This window comes from Tursiops truncatus, chromosome 6 (assembly GCF_011762595.2).
Source record: "Tursiops truncatus isolate mTurTru1 chromosome 6, mTurTru1.mat.Y, whole genome shotgun sequence".
NCBI lineage: Eukaryota > Metazoa > Chordata > Mammalia > Artiodactyla > Delphinidae > Tursiops > Tursiops truncatus.
The window spans coordinates 109,806,940-109,820,578 of record NC_047039.1 but is presented as its reverse complement, the minus strand read 5'-3'; the positions used below and the strand labels follow the sequence as shown (position 1 = coordinate 109,820,578).

The 13,639-nt window shown below is 60.2% G+C and overlaps 1 protein-coding gene across 6 annotated transcripts in view; it reads right to left on the bottom strand.

The window, feature by feature from the left end:
* Nucleotides 1-13,639, bottom strand: part of ASS1 (argininosuccinate synthase 1) — a 50,904-nt gene that overhangs the window by 24,760 nt on the left and 12,505 nt on the right. For all 6 annotated transcript variants that reach the window (XR_012332741.1, XR_012332742.1, XR_004527155.2 and 3 more), the window contains exons 5-8: nucleotides 8,972-9,028; nucleotides 6,928-7,002; nucleotides 3,578-3,648; nucleotides 2,974-3,004 (exon numbers count right to left, since the gene is read on the bottom strand). Coding sequence is in view for 2 of the 6 variants with exons in the window: in XM_033858849.2 (XP_033714740.1) it covers nucleotides 2,974-3,004; nucleotides 3,578-3,648; nucleotides 6,928-7,002; nucleotides 8,972-9,028 (234 nt within the window). In the remaining 4 variants the exon portion in view is untranslated. The remainder of the gene's footprint in view (nucleotides 1-2,973; nucleotides 3,005-3,577; nucleotides 3,649-6,927; nucleotides 7,003-8,971; nucleotides 9,029-13,639) is intronic.

Sequence of the window (13,639 nt, the reverse complement as noted above, 5' to 3'; positions counted from 1 at the left end):
CACTGGCTGTCCAGCCCAGCCTGAACTCAAAGCAGGTACCAGCGCTGAGAGCCCGGGCGCCTCCCGCTGAGGCCGCCTCCCCCCCACCTCCACCTGTTCTGCGCCTGCCGGCCCATCAGTTCCCAAACACTTGACGGAGCCACGAACAGGATGAGAATGTCTGCACTGGGAGGAGAGAGGAGGTGGGAAGCCCTCGAGGGACCAGCATCCCAGCTCTCTGCAGTGGGAAGTAGGAGCTTCTGACACCCTGACGGCACCGATTAAATAAAATAACTAAATAGAAATAAAGAGACATTGGCTTTGCATTCCAAGGTGGCGCACGCCTGCCTCCTTTTTACTCTCCCTCCTAAAAGCCCAGTTCAAATGACAAATAGTTTGTTGCTGAGTATCAATAACATCTATTTATCCATCCCAGCGGGAGGGCTCACTTCCAATGATATCTTGGGGGGGGCGGTGTTGGGGGAGGGAAGAGAGTGAAGAAAAAAAAGAGAGAGAGAGAGTGGGAGGGGGGATGCGGAGAGGGCGAAAGAAAGCATGAAACAGGGCCGAGAAGGAGAAATTGAAAGCAAATGGCCCATGAACTAAACCATGATGTACAGGCATGATCGATGCTGCAAATGGTTTATTCATCCATCAGATATGGCGGGCCGGCAACTGAATGCACTCTTTCACTGTGGGCTGTATGAAGTTAAAGCAAGTAAATTTCTATCTTTCTTCGCATTAGCTGCCTCATTGCCCTTCAATCAGCCCTCATGGAGGCAGAAAATGGCTCCGCCATCTGCCTTCGAACCCTCCCCTCAGCAGGTCTCGGGCTTTTTCTGGAGAGGGGGAGGGGGCACCGGTTCCCTGAAGCTCTGTCTCCCCGGCACCTTCCAAGGGGCCCGGGGCTGCCCGGGGTACAGCGTTCCTCCACCGTGGAGAGTAGTGCCCCCGGGCCCCTAGCGGCTTCCCCCTCATTCCTGGGATCTACTGGTGGCAATGGGAGGACAACAGGCTCCCCTGGCCTGCACCCTGCAGCGGAGCTGCCTGGGAAAGCAGGGCCACAGGGGCCAGACCCTGGGTCCCTCTGCCTGGCCCTACACTTCTCAGCGGGAATGTTGTCTCCCCCTCGACTCACACGCAGCCCAGCCTTTCCTGCCTGATGAGAGGGGTCCTTAGGGAACCTTGGCTCCTTCCTCCCCAAATAATCTTAGCTGGCTTGAGGAGGGAGGGCAGGACCCCTGGCTCCATGATTGAGGCCTTGCCCTGTGCTAGGAACAGGCCAAGTGCTTTCGATGCCCCAGGAGAGAGGTGTTGTGATTGACCACTGTTTGCATAAAGAGTCAGAGGTTCAGAGAGGTTGGGTAACTTGCCCAAGGTTGCACAGCAATAGAAGCAGAGTCAGGATTCAGACCCAGGTTTCAGATCTCTGGGAGCCAAGCACTAACTTTCCCACCTTGACTGGGTGGTAGAATCCTGAAAAATGCACTCTTTATCACTTACTTACCCATCCACTACCCTCATTTCTAATGAGGGGAGGGGACCTGCACTGCCCGGCACTGCCTGAGAGGCAATTTCCCCTCTGGCCTTGGCTCTGCTCCCCCAGTCCTGAGGTGAGAGCGCCACAGGCCACTACAGAAGCGGTAGGATGGTTGCCCAGCGGGCCTGGAGCCTGGGGGACACCCACCTGCAAGCTGGCTGCCTGCCGCGCTCAGCCCCCTCCGTCCCCCCCACCCACACGGCACTGGCTGACTGCCTAATTAGGGGTGGCTGGCCCGAGTGCCCTGGGGTCGGCAGAGCATGAACTGGAAAAGCCCGGGGCCGGCAGGCAGCCCCCAGGGGATGAAGGCGCAGGCTCTCCTGAGCGAGGGGGCTGTGCTGAGCTGGGTGCGGAAGGGAGGTGCGGGTCGCTGGGGAACCACAGAGGCCGGAGGGCCACTCCTGCCATGGGGCGACACGGCCACCAGGCCTGCTCCCTTGCTGAGCAGCTGGTGCCCCGGGGCGAGTCACTTCCCTGGGCCTCAAGTTTCCTCACCCACGAAACCAGGAGGCTCAGAGGCAGCAGCGGAGGAAAGTGAGCGGGGAAAATGCCGATGCCAGGCCGGGCTCCAGAAACGGTCACTGGTACGCGTTATATTATTGTCAACTCCGACCAAGAGGCCTGGTGCCTGTGGGGAGCCACCCGGGGCCAGGCAGGGCTCCAGCTCACCCCACCTCCCCCAAAGCACCCAGCCTCCTCCACTCCAGCTGGTCTTCCCGGACCCCCGAGGCCCGGCCTCCAGCACACTTCTCCCCTAACATCAGACGAGCACCCCACCCCCAAAGCAGCCGCCCGCCGGGGGTGGTGGGGGTGGTGGTGGTGCAGGGGGGCTGAGCCGGGCAACGGAGACACAGTCCTTCAGGGACAAAGAGACTTTTCTCTTCCCAGGGTAGATCTCCTCCATCTCCCACGGCGGGCGGGGGGGAGATACAAAGGAAAACCCCCCAGGGAGAGAAATCCTAAACTTCAAACACGGCCGAGGCCCAGCCTGGGAGGCTGGGGACAGGGGCATCAGGGCGGCCTGACGCAGGCGGGCACAGGCCCAGACGAATGGGTCCTGAGGCTCTGATCTGTGCCACCTCCCCCGATGGCAGCAGCGGCCTGAGAGGGCACAGGCTGGGCCCTCCCACAAGTGTCTCATCTGCCTAATTGCTTCTTTATTGTCTCACAATCACGCTCTGGCTCTATGCTGCCCTGAAATATTTCCTTCTCCTATTCATCCCAACAGCAATTAGAAAAAGAGCATCAGAGAAGGGGGTGGATCTTAAAACGCAGTGTGGAGTGGCCAGGCGGCGGGGCGCCGGGTGGGGAGGGTCGGGGAACACAGGCCGGACTCGGCCCCAGCCCCACGCCTGGCCCCCCGTGAAATTTCAAATTAGGCTACAAACACACCAGACAGTGTCGGCACAGGGCAGCCACCGCTAGGCAGCCGGCTTGGGGAAATGGGGAATTACCTTGGGGTTCTCCAGGATTCCAGCCTCGTAGCTGTAGGGGAGAAGAAAGATGGGGGTCAGTGGAGGGGGGCAGAGGGACACAGCCTTGACACCCCTACCCCCAACGTAAGTCCGGTCTGTCCTTTTATCTCTGCCAAAGCAACCGCTACCAAGCCCGCCTGGAACTTTCTGGGCCACCGCAGTTGGCCGTGGGAGCTGCAGGCTACAAGCGAGGGCCTGGGACACTTCCCTCAGTCTTCAGGGCGCCAGATCCAGGGGGCCTTCTCAGAGGGCTGTTCCCAGATGCTGTTCCCTCTGCTTTCGATGCCCTTCCCGGAGCCCCGGCCGGTCCCTCCTCATCCTTAAGGTTCTAACCTCAAATGCCACTTGCTCAGAGAAGCCCTCCCTGACACCCCAGCAGAGGCCAGGTGCCCTTTATCTACGGCTGGCACTCAGCAGAGCTGCAGCGAGAGCTGGGAATGAGCTGGCCTGTCCTCCTCGAGGCCCCCGGGCTCCGTAAGGGCAGGGACCACATGTCGTGTGGGCCACGACTACATCCCGGCCCGACGCAGACAGGCGCCCACTGACGCTAAGCAGAGCAGTGGACAGGTGGGCGACGTCTTACCTGATGTGCATCAGATTCTCGTCCATGCTCCACGGGTTCTTGGGGGTGACTGGGACGGGAATTCCATGTCGCTGCAGGTAAGAGGCAACACCGCGTTGGCGTGAGGCAGCTTGAAGTAGACACAAGGGTCAGGCCCAGCTGCCTTGGTTTTCTTTCAAGGTCAGAGACATCCCCAACCTCTGGCTCCCACGCAGGCAAGGCCCTGGACGCACCCCTGGTTTCCTTCCCCTCCCCCAGGCTGCTCAGGGAGGGAGTGAGGGCCCATTTCCAGACATGCCCAGGCAGAAACTATAAGACCCTGTGTCTGAGATGCTGTGGAGTGGCTGCTGGCCTTGGAGGTTTCTTCCAGAAGATTCTGAGTCTATACTTCAAGTGCCCCCCGAAGCACTTAAGAGTGTGCCAGGCAGTGTGCCGAGGGTCTCCCAGCACCACCGGCTGAGCCCCACCGTGGCCCTATGAGCCGGGAGCTGGAATGGACCCAACTTCCAATGTGGATCTCATCTGCACCCAGAGGTGCTTAACAGTCACCCAAGGAAGCGAGAGGCGCCCACGAGAGCTGCTCGCTCAGGACACTTGTTTACGGGGCATGGCCAGGTGCTTCCCGGGGCCGCTTCTCCCCACTGCCCAGCAGTCACCACACACATCACTCTGCAGCCCTGAACAGGAAGACCCCCCTCCTCCCTGTTGGTTCTGATTATGTTTTGCTTCCCAGGTGATCCGTGCCTTGGTCCAAGGAGAAAAGTTATCCCTCCGGAGACCCTGGGCCTGAAAGGCTGTAGGTGACACTTGGAAGGTCTTTCGGGTTAAAGATGCGGCTGGCTTCCTGAGCTGCCCCGTGCTGCCCTGGCTGACACCTGGTTGGACCCAGCACGTGCATTACATCTTGCTTTCCTCTCCTGGGCTTACCGGACACAAAAGCGGAGTGGCCCAGCCGGGCCCCCTTTAAGTCAGCGAGATCGTCCGCTCCGCCTCCCAGGCCCCCTTTCAGCACCTCGCCCCCTGGGTGGGTCCCCCAACCTGGCCAGCTCAGGGTCCCACAGCCTCCACCAGCATCGCCCCGTCTCCCTTAATGGGGCTCTGCCCAGGCTCAGCTCACGCCCACAACTAAGATTCTAGAGGCTTCCTCCAGGGAGCCGCCGTTTCCGTCATCAGAACCTTAAAATTTCAAAATGAATTAGGTTATCCCCTCTTGATTTTTGTCAAGCTTTACCCAGAGGCTCCTTTTAAAAGAAACAGCCCACACCCACCCTAAAATCTGCGTACTCTTCAATGCAAACCACGTGGGCAAGTGGAGCACCTCACTTAGAGGCCGATCAACGTCAGAGGCTCCTTGTGCCCCACGAAGCTGCCCAGGGTCAAATCCACACGCTCGCCCTGTGCCGTCTCCAGGTAGAGTGGCCAGGTGTGGGGACCAGGACCCTGTGCCAGATGGGCTGAAATCCCCTCAGAGAGGACTCCCCGGGCTGGGGGCTGAGAAAACCAGCAGGCGGGTTCCCTGGAGCCTTTCTTCTGGGGGGTGGTTTGGAAACACTCTTGCCTTTCCTCTTTCCCACTGGGGCTCCATCCGAGCGAACGGGAGGTAAGGGGCGGAGGAGGGAGGAACAGGATGGGCAGCCCTTCCTCAGCAGTGAGATATATACAAATGCCAGACATAGTCCCTCAACCAAAGAGATTTGTTTCCCCTCCCCTCTCCATCCTGAGCTCCCCGCCAACACACAACACACTGAAAATTCTGGATGCAGTTGAGGACAGAAAACAAAACCATCTTCAGCATGTACACAGGAGACTGCCCTGCTTTCCAGCCCCCGACCTTGCACACTGGCTCTAAAAGAATTATGGTGACAGTGATAGGGATGGGGTGATTCTAAGTGTTTTTCCCTTGGACGACGGTTTTGCGGGGAGGTGGAAAGCGATGCTAATGCTTGTTTCCGATGAGTCTCCTAACAGCACCTTGTGGCCTTGACGACTTAGGAATCCTGAAAGCAGGGCTTTTCAAAGCCCCATTGATTTCCGTCTCAGCTGAAGCAGCTGCCTGGCTCTGAATTTTGGACAGAGTCTGCTTGCTGCTCTGTCATTCTGGTCACTCCCCGGGTGCAGGGACACTGCCTCCGTCCTGGAATGTGGTCAGATTGCCGAGAGCTCAATTCTGATCCCAGCCTCCGAGGGAGGGTCGGTGGCCGGAGACACGGACTCATCTCTCCGGGGCAAACTTTCCTGTTTAAAAGCTTATTTGAGACAGTAGCTGGGCCAAGGGGCTTCTCCCCAAAATCTGGGAAGGAGGGACAACAATACCGCCGAAATTCATCTTTTCTGGAAAAACCAGGGGCCGCTTTTGTCTGGGAGCTACGGAAGTGAAGGGCAGCGTGTGGGTCAGGCCTCTCTCGAACCAGAACTGCAGGCGTAAGAATGTAGACGGGCGGGGGTCTCCATTCATTGCTCTTAAAGATAAAACGTGCTTCGTGTTCTGTATCAAGGAGACCAAGGAGGGGAAAAAAGCCTGTAACCTTGTTCTCTTAATAGCTCTGCTATTTGAAAATTTGTTTGGCAACATATGGACTTGCTCTTGTAAACTCCCCTTTTAATAATAAAACAACAGATGGTAGAGGAGATCTTTCCTCCGAGCTCTCCAGGTCTTAATGGGATGCTGGCGGTAGGGGCAGGGCTGCGTCCCCGCCGCGTCCCCTACCACGCGGCCCCTTGGCCGCGGCAGGAGCTCACAGCCAGCCCTGGTGACTGCTGTTTAAAACCCCGAGCAATTTTCTGGTGTGCGCACGGGGTTGCTTTCCCCTGTCTGACTGATTGAGGCTGTTTGTCAGGGGCTGCCATTGAGTCGCTAAAAAGAAAGGTACCCTGGGGAGTGGCTACGGATCCTGATGCAAAACTTCTAACATGGTTTACTGCAACTTGTACTTCAAAAGCGCTGGCGCGACAGAAGTCTTTGTCCGCCTCTGCCCCTCGGAGCGCCTACCTGTCCCTGGGAAAGCACTGGGGACAATTAGGTAACGGAGGGGCACACAACAGCCGGGCCCACACCCCCCATCCGCCCATCCCCTGAGCGACACACACCGCAGAGGTGGCAGTTGGAACAGGAAGCAGAGGGGGCCGTCGCCCTCCTGCTCGGCGGACTGGGGGCTCCCTTGGGAGATGCCCCTGGCAGTGACCACGCCTCAGCGGAGCCGGCCCAGGGAACAGGTGTAACGGGGCGGAGGGTAGCAGCCAGGGCAGAGGCTCAGTCTCCAGGCGTGGGTATCAGTCCCAGCCCCGTGCCTCTGGCCCAGACAACCCCCTTGGGGGGCTGTGCCTGGAGGGCACTGGGCCAGGGCCGGGGTGATGGTGGGGTCTGGCCATACCTTCGCGTACTCCATCAGATCGTTGCGGCCCTGGAACCGGTTGTAGAACTCGGGCATCCTCCAAGGAGCGATGACCTGGATGTGGGGCAAGGAGTCAGGCCCGGGCAGCCTCTCCTGGCTTTAAGCTGCAGAGCTGGCCGCTCTGGTAAGGGGCCTGAGGCTCCACTGGGCACCTGGGTGGGGGCTCTGTGTAGCCCACGGGGTGTGGGCAGGGGAATGACACGGCCTGCCGTCCTAGAGGGTGGCTTTGGAGAGGCCCGAGCTCTGTGGCAGAATGGCCGTGCGTCCCCAGGCGGGTCCCTGCCCCTCTGGGCTTCAGTCTCTCCAACTGAGACTATGAACTAGGTAGGCCTCAAGTTTCCTAATGGCACCCCTGTCCAGAGGGCCAGGGCCCCGCACCCCTGGTGACTAAGGAGGGGTTCACGTTGCTGCAGCTACACCGCCTGGCCCTGCTGCGGGGCAGTGAGGCCCATGCGACCTGCAACGGCCCCTGGCCCACCCCTCTTACTCCCCTCCCTTCCCCCTCCCCCGGGGCTGCTCTGGCTGGGGAAAGGAGGGGAGCTGGACCGAATGCATCCCACCAGCCTGGGGGGTCGGGGACAAGTCCCCAGCAAACGCTCCCGCTCAGCCGTGGAGCCAGCCAGGCCCCCGCCTCTGCCGACAGCAGCCTAATGGGGGTGGGGGTGTCATCTAGACGGACAAGCCGGTGTGATTCCCGGGCTGGGAAGCTGATGAGAGTGGCGTGAGTGGGGTCCCCCAGGCCTGGAATGAGCAACGCCTGGGCGCGGAGCTCCCTCTGGCCTCATCCTAGCTCCCGGAGACCAGCCCGGGGCCCTGTCCCCAGCCCCATCCCACCAATGGCCTTGGCCTCTGCAGACAAAGACCCAGAAACCAGACACCCTGGCCCCCCAAGCTGTTGGGGGAACAGAGAATGGGGGTCGGGGAAGGGCCTCATGCCCACCCGCCTACAGCATCAACAGGCAGCTACCTTCCGGGGGGCTTCTCTGCCGCCTGGTGTTTGGGGTCAAAACAGATCATTAGAGTTCATTACCGCTCACCTCCAGGCCACTCTCACCCCCCAAGCAGCTGCTGGCTGGTTAAAGGGACAGAGAAAGAGGTTCCACTTAAAAGAAAAAAAATGAAACCCCTGAGGGACCCTTGTGGGCTTGGGAGGGGCCCGTTTTCTGTAGCTTTCGCCCGAAGTGGGCTCAAAGGAGCTGGACCCACGCCTGCCTGTGCCGTCCAAGATGGTACCCGGGCGCCACGTGTGACCACCACGGCCCGAATCGTGGCCGGTCCCAGCTAAGTGCAGAGCACACAGTGGGTCTCAAAGGGTTAGTACCAAAAGAATGTAAAACATCTCAGTAATTTTTTTTACCTCGATAACATGCTGAACGGTACCACTTGGGATACACAGGGTTCAATAAACCATAGTAAAATGATGTCACCTGTTGCTTTTTATCTTGATTTTTTTCTTTTTTTTTACGTGGCCACTAGAAAAACCGCGGTCACCCTTGGGCCTTGTGTTTGTGGCATTTAGTGTGTTTCCATGGCTCGGCCTCGCGCCCTGGATGCCCAGGGGCCTGATCCTACTGACTCCCATCCCAGGAGAGAATCCAAGACCCCGGGGGTCACGGCTCAGGCAGCCGGGACAGGGAGGGCCTTAGCTGGGTGGCCCCCACTGGGGCTGAGAGGGCTGTGATCAGCCCAGATATTGGCCAACCGTGTCTCAGAATGGTTCCAATCTGCACCCGGGAAGCCAGACCCGGCTTTGCGAGGACCCTGGCGGACGGGCAGCCTCATCTTTCCCTCCAGTGCCTGACCCGCCCAGGCACCTGGGCAGTGTCTCGGGAAGGACAAATGGTCAGGGACAGAGTGTTGTCACCCTGCAGTTGGCGTGAGTGAAGGGAGCTCTCCATGGGAAAGAAGGGCGCCACCCACCACAAGGTCCCTGTCTGGAGAACCTCCCAGAACTCCATGCTCCACAGCCCCAGGGGCCTCAGCCCCCAGCGCCCACCCTCTAGTGGGAGGAGCAACATCTTACCTTAATCTCGGGGGCCAGTGAGTAGCAGGTGAGCTCAAACCGGATCTGGTCGTTCCCCTGAAACGTGGAACGGGACGGTCAGGAGCCACAGAACAGGGACCAGTTGCGGGGGGCGGGGCCGGGGGCGGGGGCAATGCCGCATGACCTTCAGCGATGCACCGAGAGCCACTCAGGGCGGACCCCCTGGGTGGCTCCCTTCTCCGCATGTGCTCACCTCCAACCTCACTATCTTCTGAGGTGGGTCCTACGAGCCTGTTTGAAAGATGAAGACTGGGCGTTCCTGGAGAGGGCTTTCTGCTCTGGACTTGAACCAGGGCTCCCCAAGTACAGAGCTGAGCTGTGCGGGCACTCAAGTGTGCAGGACGTGTGTCTATGTGTCCGCAAGATGCCCACGTGCCCCTTGTGTGCTGAGCTGTGATGGTCGTGACCTTGTGTGCACTGGTGTGTGAGGGGGCGTGCACACGGGTCATCACGTGTGTCTGCACTTCAGGGGGTGCACACACATGCAGGGCTGGAGGCCTGTCCCCGCCGAGACTCCAGGCAGCCCCCGAGCTGCCCACACGTCAGCCTCTTCCCGAGGGCCTCCCACCTGCCTGGCCCCGCCTGCCCCACTCCCACGGTTCCACGGTGCTTTGTCCAGAAAACCGGGAGTCCTGTCTCCTCTGGGAGCCTCAGTTTCCCTGTCTACACAGTGGCTGGCTGGGGTAGGGGTAGATCCAGGTGACCACCAAGGGCTCCTCTGCACAGAGAGGGAAACAGGCCCAGAGGTGGAAGGGACAAGTCCAAGGGCACAGAGCCAAGCCCGGGCACTGGGCCCCCACGGCCCCCACCAGCCTTGGGCAGGCGGCCCTGCCTCCCTGTGCCCGCGTCCTGTCCTCAGAGACAATGGCTGCCAGCCGCCCGCCCGCTTCCCATCAGCTCGGCAGCCTGGAGGGAGGCTTAAGCGCTGCGGAAATATCAGAGGGACCTCTCGCCTACTGTGAAAACTGCACGGGCGCAGCGAGGCAGCGGCGGGAATAACATGTTATTTTCCAGAGCCTTGTCAGGCGACGCGGAAATACAGGTTTCAGCTCCTCTGCTCGGAGCCAGGGGCTAAGGGGCCAAGGCCGCTCCTCTCTTGGTATCTCCCGGGGCCACAGGCTGTGCGGGACCAGCCACCCCACTCACCCTCCATCCCATCCCTTCAGTGAGCGCCTACCATGCCCTGGCTGCCACACGGGAGAGCCACCTGGCACCAGCGGGATTTTTAACCCTGTTTTACAGATGAGGCAATTCAGCCTCAGAGAGGTGGAGTCACTTGCCCAGGGACACACAGCCAGCAGGCACCACTCCCATCCTAATAGCTCACAGTCAGGTAACGGGTCTGAGCTCCACGCATAACTCATTGAACCCTTACGGCAGCCCCTGAGGTGGGTTCTATTATTATCCCCATCTCACGGATGGGGAAACCGAGGCACAGGCTGTAAGACTTGCCCGAGGGCCAGTGACCAGCACAGTTCCTGGAGCAATGGTGTCTACAATACAAAGCAGACTTATTTTAGATTCGTAAAGCATATGGTCCAGTGTTGCATATCCTGGTGATTTTTTTTCTCCAGGGCTTCAAGTTTCCTCTAGCACAATGGCAGCCTGTGCCTCCTTGGACGGGCATGCCGGGCTGGGGTCTGCCCATCAGGATCGCCATGGGGACACCCATCTGTTCCCGAGCCAGAGACCCTCGCAGAAGCCAAACAGGCTCCCCAGGTTCAAACTCTGTCCCAGACAAGAGTCGAGGCCTGTCCACTCCTTCCCTCCCTGACCCCAGGAGCCCCAGCCCCAGGGTGGCCCTGGCAGGTTCCCCGGGGGCCGGGGAGGAGGTGCAGCAGGTCCCACGTGCTGATATACACGTGTGAGTGCGGGTGCCGCGCCCTCGGGGACTGCACGGGGCTCCCATCTGCTCCTGGCCTCACCATACAGATGGCGTCATTTCCAAACCCCTGCCGCCACACCCCTTCCCGAGCCTCAGCCTCCTATTTCCAGGCCCGTCTTCCAAAACTGGGGGGAGGAAGGGGGCCCTCGAAGGGCCATCCCAGCTTCTGGGCAGCTCTCTGGTGGGGAGGATGCAGGGTCCCCGAGGGGTGTGAAGGGGTGGACCCCCGCTCTCTCTGCACCAGGTGCCGCCTGGGCTGGGCCCTGGGTGAGAAGCTGCCTCTGGCCTCCAGGCCTTTGCACAAGCTGCTCCTGCGGCCTGGGATGCCCTTCCTCCGGTCTCAGCATCACCGTCACCCCCTGCTGGCTCAGGGCTCCCAAGTCCCCTGTATGGGTGTCCCAGTGTGTGGAGGACAGCCAGGGATGGGTAGGTATTCAGTGGGGCGTTCAGTGAGCCAATGCATGAAGGCGACATCGGCGGGGCTGGAACAAGGGCCCGGAGGCCCTGGGTCTCTCTATCGCCCGACTCGGGAGCCAGAAGCTGGGAGAGGCCGGGGGCTCAGGACGGTCCCTGCTAGAATCTCCCCATCTGGGGAAGCCCCCCTGCAGTCTGCTTACACCCAGCTCTTTCTCTTCACTGCGAACCCCTTGCAGAAAGTTTGGCCGAGTGTCCTACCCAGATCTGCCTCTGGGTGCCAGCCTCCTGCAGGCCACACTCACTCACTCTGGACACCCATCTCCTGACATGTAAAGTCACTGATGCGCCCCCCCAGCCCCTCCCCCCGAGCCAAGCAGACCACCGGTCCCTGCAGGTAGCTGGCCCCTCCCTCCCTCCCCCCCCCCCCGCCTCAAGCCTGGCATCCCTCCGGACCCCAGTCCAGGCCCTCTAGTTTCTCCTCACTCACACCCGCCTCTTCTAGGAAACTGTCTGCAGAGGCTGTTGGGGGCTTCCCCAGGTCCTATTAAATACGGGGAAACTGAGGCACAGGACTACGCCTTGCCCATCGACCCACAGAAGAGATGGGAGATTTCGGGGTGGGGGGCACCGGGCCCCACCATCCCCTGTGGCCTTCCCGCTGCTGGTCTTGGAGGCCCCCCAATGCTGTTTCAAGTCGGAGTGTCCCTCTTGCGGACACTGAGCATGAACTGCAGGGACGTCCCCGAATCTCAAGAGGCTACGGAACTGCCGCGGAGGGTGTTCTTCTCAGAACCGAAGCCCCACAGAACCAGAGTGGGAAACGGGACCCTGGGTGGCCAGGGCCTCCTCCAGCCGCTTCCCTGCAGGGTCAGCCTCGGGAGGCCTCAAACCCAAACCTCTGGTGCCCTCTTGTGGCCAAACGGAGCAGCGCACACAGCCGCTGGCAGCTATTCCCAGCTGCATGTGAGCTAGTCTAGTGCGAGGTGGGGGGGGGGGTTGGGGGGGGCGGCGGTCTCTCCCTGGACCCCAAGAGCCTCCCAGGCCAGGGGCAGACCCACCACACACACATTCACTCCACTAGCCCTGAAAGCCACCCTTCCTCTGACGGTACTTCTGGGGGGAACTTCTCCAGGCAGGAGCCCTTCCATAATCCTCACTTCCTGGCCTCAGCTTGAATACCTCCTGGAACAGGGAGCTCACTGTCTGGCTGATTTCAGCACAGACAGGTGAGATGTCTCAGAGGTTCATTCTGCACTGATGCTTGTTCTCAAAGCCCCAGCACAGGTCTGATGATGGTGCGAGCAGAGCACTTCCCTCTCTGAGTGTTTACGATGTACCAGGTCTCTGCTGAGCTCTTTTTTGGCACGACCCTACTTCCTACTCACAGCTCCCAACTGCCCCATGAGCGGGTTCTATTTTATCCCCATTTTATAGATAAGGAAACTGAGACTCATGGGGTGAAGTCACACAGTGTGAAAGCAGGGGAGCCAGGATCTGAACCCAGCTGTACTGGCCCCAAAGTCCCAAGTCCTGAACCTCTGGGTTCCTCTGTACTCTCTCCTACCGCCGGAGCGGAAGGCGGTATGCAGGTCTCTGCCCAAACGGCCCGGTCCACCCACTGCTCCGCCTATGATTCCCACCACCCCGCTCAAAATGTGCTCACGACTAGGGTGTTAGTGAAAACTAGGGCCACGCTCACCAGTCTGCTCCTTTTACAGGAGCCCATAGTTTCCGTCCAGAACAATCCCCTACATACCATGGGGGGATGGGGAGGGCCACTGGCCACCCCTGTCCAACCTGGGGGTTTGAAGCCAAACCCCGCAGCGTGGCCCCGGCCCAGCCCTGGCCCTGCTGCTTCCCCCAAGGCTACAGCTCCCACCACGTGTTCAGGACCCTCGTCTCCAGGCTTTTCCTCAGGCTGTTCCCTCCGCCTGGCACTCTCTTCCTGTACCCATTCCTCCTCCCTCAGGGCCGTGCTCTGCACGACAGCCTTCCCTCGGCCTCTGCCTGCTGCCCCCTCGGCTCCCCTTGGCTCCCCTGGCACTGGCCCTACTGCCACCCTCTCCTGCATCCATTCTCTCCCTCGCTAGGACACAGGTCCCCTGAGGGCAGGAAAAAGGGCCCGCGAAGTTCAACACTGTTCCGGTGTCCAGCACGCACTCAGCGCTGTACAGACGCCAGTACAAGCTGGTTGACCGAGCGCCAAGCAAAGGAGTGAGCTTCCAAAGACACCACTACCGCCTGGCGGGGCGACTGTTTGCAAGGCCACCCCCAAATCACACCTCCTCCGTCACAGTCTGAGCCGTGAGCGTCCCTACATCACACTGAGCCAGGGCCTGCTCCCC